The sequence below is a fragment of the Aegilops tauschii genome, chromosome 6 (assembly GCF_002575655.3).
Source record: "Aegilops tauschii subsp. strangulata cultivar AL8/78 chromosome 6, Aet v6.0, whole genome shotgun sequence".
NCBI classification, from domain to species: domain Eukaryota; kingdom Viridiplantae; phylum Streptophyta; class Magnoliopsida; order Poales; family Poaceae; genus Aegilops; species Aegilops tauschii.
This window is the reverse complement of record NC_053040.3, coordinates 338,557,315-338,560,632: the sequence shown is the minus strand read 5'-3', so window position 1 is coordinate 338,560,632 and position 3,318 is coordinate 338,557,315. Positions and strand designations below refer to the sequence as shown.

The 3,318-nt window shown below is 52.6% G+C and overlaps 1 protein-coding gene across 1 annotated transcript; it reads right to left on the bottom strand.

Moving 5' to 3' along the window:
* Positions 1 to 1,143: 1,143 nt before the first annotated feature.
* On the bottom strand, positions 1,144 to 3,020 carry LOC109785171 (GATA transcription factor 7). The gene is made up of 3 exons (XM_020343783.4): positions 2,756 to 3,020; positions 2,328 to 2,621; positions 1,144 to 2,234 (listed from the first exon to the last, which is right to left on the bottom strand). Exons 1-3 carry the CDS (start codon positions 2,792 to 2,794, stop codon positions 1,476 to 1,478), a joined length of 1,092 nt encoding a protein of 363 aa, XP_020199372.1. The 5' UTR covers positions 2,795 to 3,020; the 3' UTR covers positions 1,144 to 1,475.
* Positions 3,021 to 3,318: the final 298 nt, after the last annotated feature.

The window sequence follows — 3,318 nt, the reverse complement described above, 5'->3', positions numbered from 1 at the left end:
ATTTTAAAGAAAATACTAAGGGGCTACAACATGACGCTAAGGTTGAATCATATAGGAAAATTTTCTAAACATTCATCATTCGTTTTTACTGCAGTGCTCTCGAATCTCTTGGAATGAATTATTTGTTTTTAGTGCGGTGCAATCAAACATACATTGATACAAATTCAATTATGTAGGGTTCAAATGGACATTGTATTGCAATTCTGCATTTTCATCCTATCAACGAAATGATAAGCGAACCTTTTGCATATTCGCGAAAGGAAAGCAACTCTGCATTTTCTCTATTCCACTATCTTCCGAATCGTTATAGAATCATGCGAAACAAAGAAGCATGACATTTGAGTTCATGTTTATCACGGTGTACTATTTCATGTAATTACAAAAAAAAATCTCAACAATCCATTGTTCCAAAATGTATACTCCTACTTCTAAAATGGTTAGTATTTAATATACGTTGTTCCACACCAGTCGTGCAAACGGACCTGAGCACCTGGCCTGGCAGGGAATTCGCATCACGAGAGGGAGCATCGCAGTGCGGCCGCTGGAACCAAAGCACTACTCTGTCCGAACGGAGTATATTAAAATGCGGGATACGCAAAATTCGAGGCACCTGGCCATGACCTTGCCAAGATAGCTCCAATGGCCAGTAGTAGTACCGTAGAAACGTTCTTTCGAAGTAACTTGCGCGCCATTCGCTACGCTCTGCCAGTGCCAGGCGGCCAGTGCTGACTGGTGAAAAGGGTCGAAATGCAAATATACAATTGCATTCTTCTCGTATACACTTCAGGACTCTTGTGAAGATTTTTGGCTGGCAATCCCGTGGCCTAGTCTACTGGTTCCACTTTGAATGCAGTAGTAATTTGGGTGTCGTAGATGGACGGTAACGGTGCAGTTATTAGGCTCCTGTTTGTACCCGATGTGCGGTGGCCATTAATCAGATACGTACGAGTTCGTAGTAATGACGAAGGGCCGTAAAAGCTGCAACTCCTTGGGTAGATTTGGCACAGGCACGCTGATGTGAAGAGGAAGAGGGGAATCCACGCCATGACACTACTACCAGACATAGTATTCTTCTGGAATTGTTGGCAGCTTCCTTTAAAGAAAAACAAGGCAGCTAGCTAGCTTCTTGCTTCACACCAAAGATAACCCAAGCATGGACATTGCCACTTCTGCCTCGCATGATTCAAACAACTTCGAAAAGCTTTCTTCCCGAGACTCCACTAAAAAGGCGCCACTTCTACGGCAATATCCTAACAGACCAAAGCTAAAACCGAAAGCTTAGTAGAGCAGTGGTAATCCCTACACCTAACACGACCTAATAGACTCCTACTAAAACTACTTTCTAACAAGTTCTTTCTAGTAGTAGGGCAACAACTAAATAGAGGACGCCAAGAAAAATCCACGAGTGCGTTACAACAGACTAATCAACGGCACGGCCGAAAAAGATGTACACTACCCGCCGCGGGGAGGGGCGGCTAGAACGAGGCCACGGCCGGCGCGGTGGCGGCCTCGATGACGACGGGGACGGGGTCCTTCTTGCGGCGCATCTCCAGCACCTTGCGGTGGGAGTTGGAGTGCAGGTTGCCCACGAACGTGGGGCTGCACGCCGGCCGGTACTCCGGGAGGAGCCGCCCCGACTTGAAGCGGACGCCGCAGGCGTTGCACAGCGTCTTGGCGCCCTCCGGCCCAGCGCGCCACTGGGGCGTCTTCTGGACGCCGCAGTGGCTGCACCGCCGGTCGCCCTGGGCCGGCGGGGAGGCGGCGCCGCCCGACAGCTGCGGCGGGAGATGGCTCTTTGGCTTGCGCCCGCGCTTCTTGGCCTTGTGCTTGGACTTCTTGCTCTTGTTCTTGGGGCGTGGAGGTTCGTCGAGGAGGTTGAAGGTGGGGGAGTCCATTAGGAAGAAGGACGACAGGGAGGCCGACGAGGAGCAGGAGGAGCTGGTGGCGGACGACGACGCCGAGTCGGATATGGACGCACCGGAGAGCGACCACACGGTGGTGCCGCGCGAGCGCTTGCTGCGCTTCTTCGACCTCACCGGCACCAACGCTTCCGTGGAAAGCGCGCATATGGTCGGGGTCCGCATAGGGTCCACGGTCGGCACGGCGCTTTCCTGCGGCCGGCGGTGCTGCGGTGGCCACGCCGCTGGCGCTGGGAGCTGCTGCGGCGGCGGGAGCTCTGCCTGCGAGTCGTCCATGATACGCGACACCCACTCCAGTTCCTCCGCGTCGTGGGCCTAGAAAGCACGCAAAAGAAACGAATAACGCTGGAAACCTAAAATAGCGCCGTCTGGCCGGAGAAAGGCAAAGAAAAAGGTGAAACGTCTTACCGGCAGGTCCATCTCCTGTGGAATAAGCGGCATGAGCTCGTAGGAGACCGCCGACGACCCGTGGGAGTCACTGCACTTTTCGTCCTCCTCGGCGGCCGGCGCCGTCTCGCAGAGGAAGCCGCCTTCCTTGTCCACCTCGCAGAGCTCCTCAAGGTCGAGGAGCTCCTCCACCGAGAAGCCGTCACCCAGCAGCCCGGCTCCCCACGCCGCCGGCCCAGCGACCACGGCGGCCGCCACCTCCTCGGCTGCCTCGCACGGCCTGAGGCTACTCTTCAGCGCAGACATCCTCTCCACCTGAAGCCGCACCCACAGAAAGCAGGAGAGCAAGCTCTCGTCAGTTCCCGCACGAGAAGCACCTTCTGTCTTGCTAGTACCCGTCTCTCTCTCACACACACACGTCTCAGCACAGAGAGGCCATGTATGCTTACCTGCAGAGAGCCGTGGTGGTGCGCGAACGACGACGACATGGCGCAGGCGGCTGCAGAGGAGAAGGAGGGGAAAAGGGTAGGGGAGGAGGCGTGGAGGAGGTGAGGAGCAGAGGAAAAAGCAGCAGCAGCTTAGGCAGCAGGGGCGGAAGAGATGAGTGTCTGGTGGGTGATTGAATGGCTGCCAAAGTCCGTGTCCGCAACAAATGCACTGTTGTGTTGTTTCCCCCCCTTCCTTTTTCTCCCGCTTTGCTCTCCCTCAATCACGTTGCTCCACTCCATTTCTTTTTCCTGTCAGGGAAAAGAATACTACAGTCAATAGTCATATATATATTCTTACTCCATTCGTTATGATGCTTTTGGATGCTAGTTCCCGGATGAATATATGTAAAAAGAATACTTCCTCTATTCCATAATAAAGACGTTTTTCGACACGAGTGTACTGTCAAAAAAGTCTTATATCATGAGACAGAGAAAATATATATAAAAACTTATGATGGTCTATTAAAATATTTAGTGGCAGATGTAATGATACCATTTCACCATTTGTCCTGAGTACTTCCTCC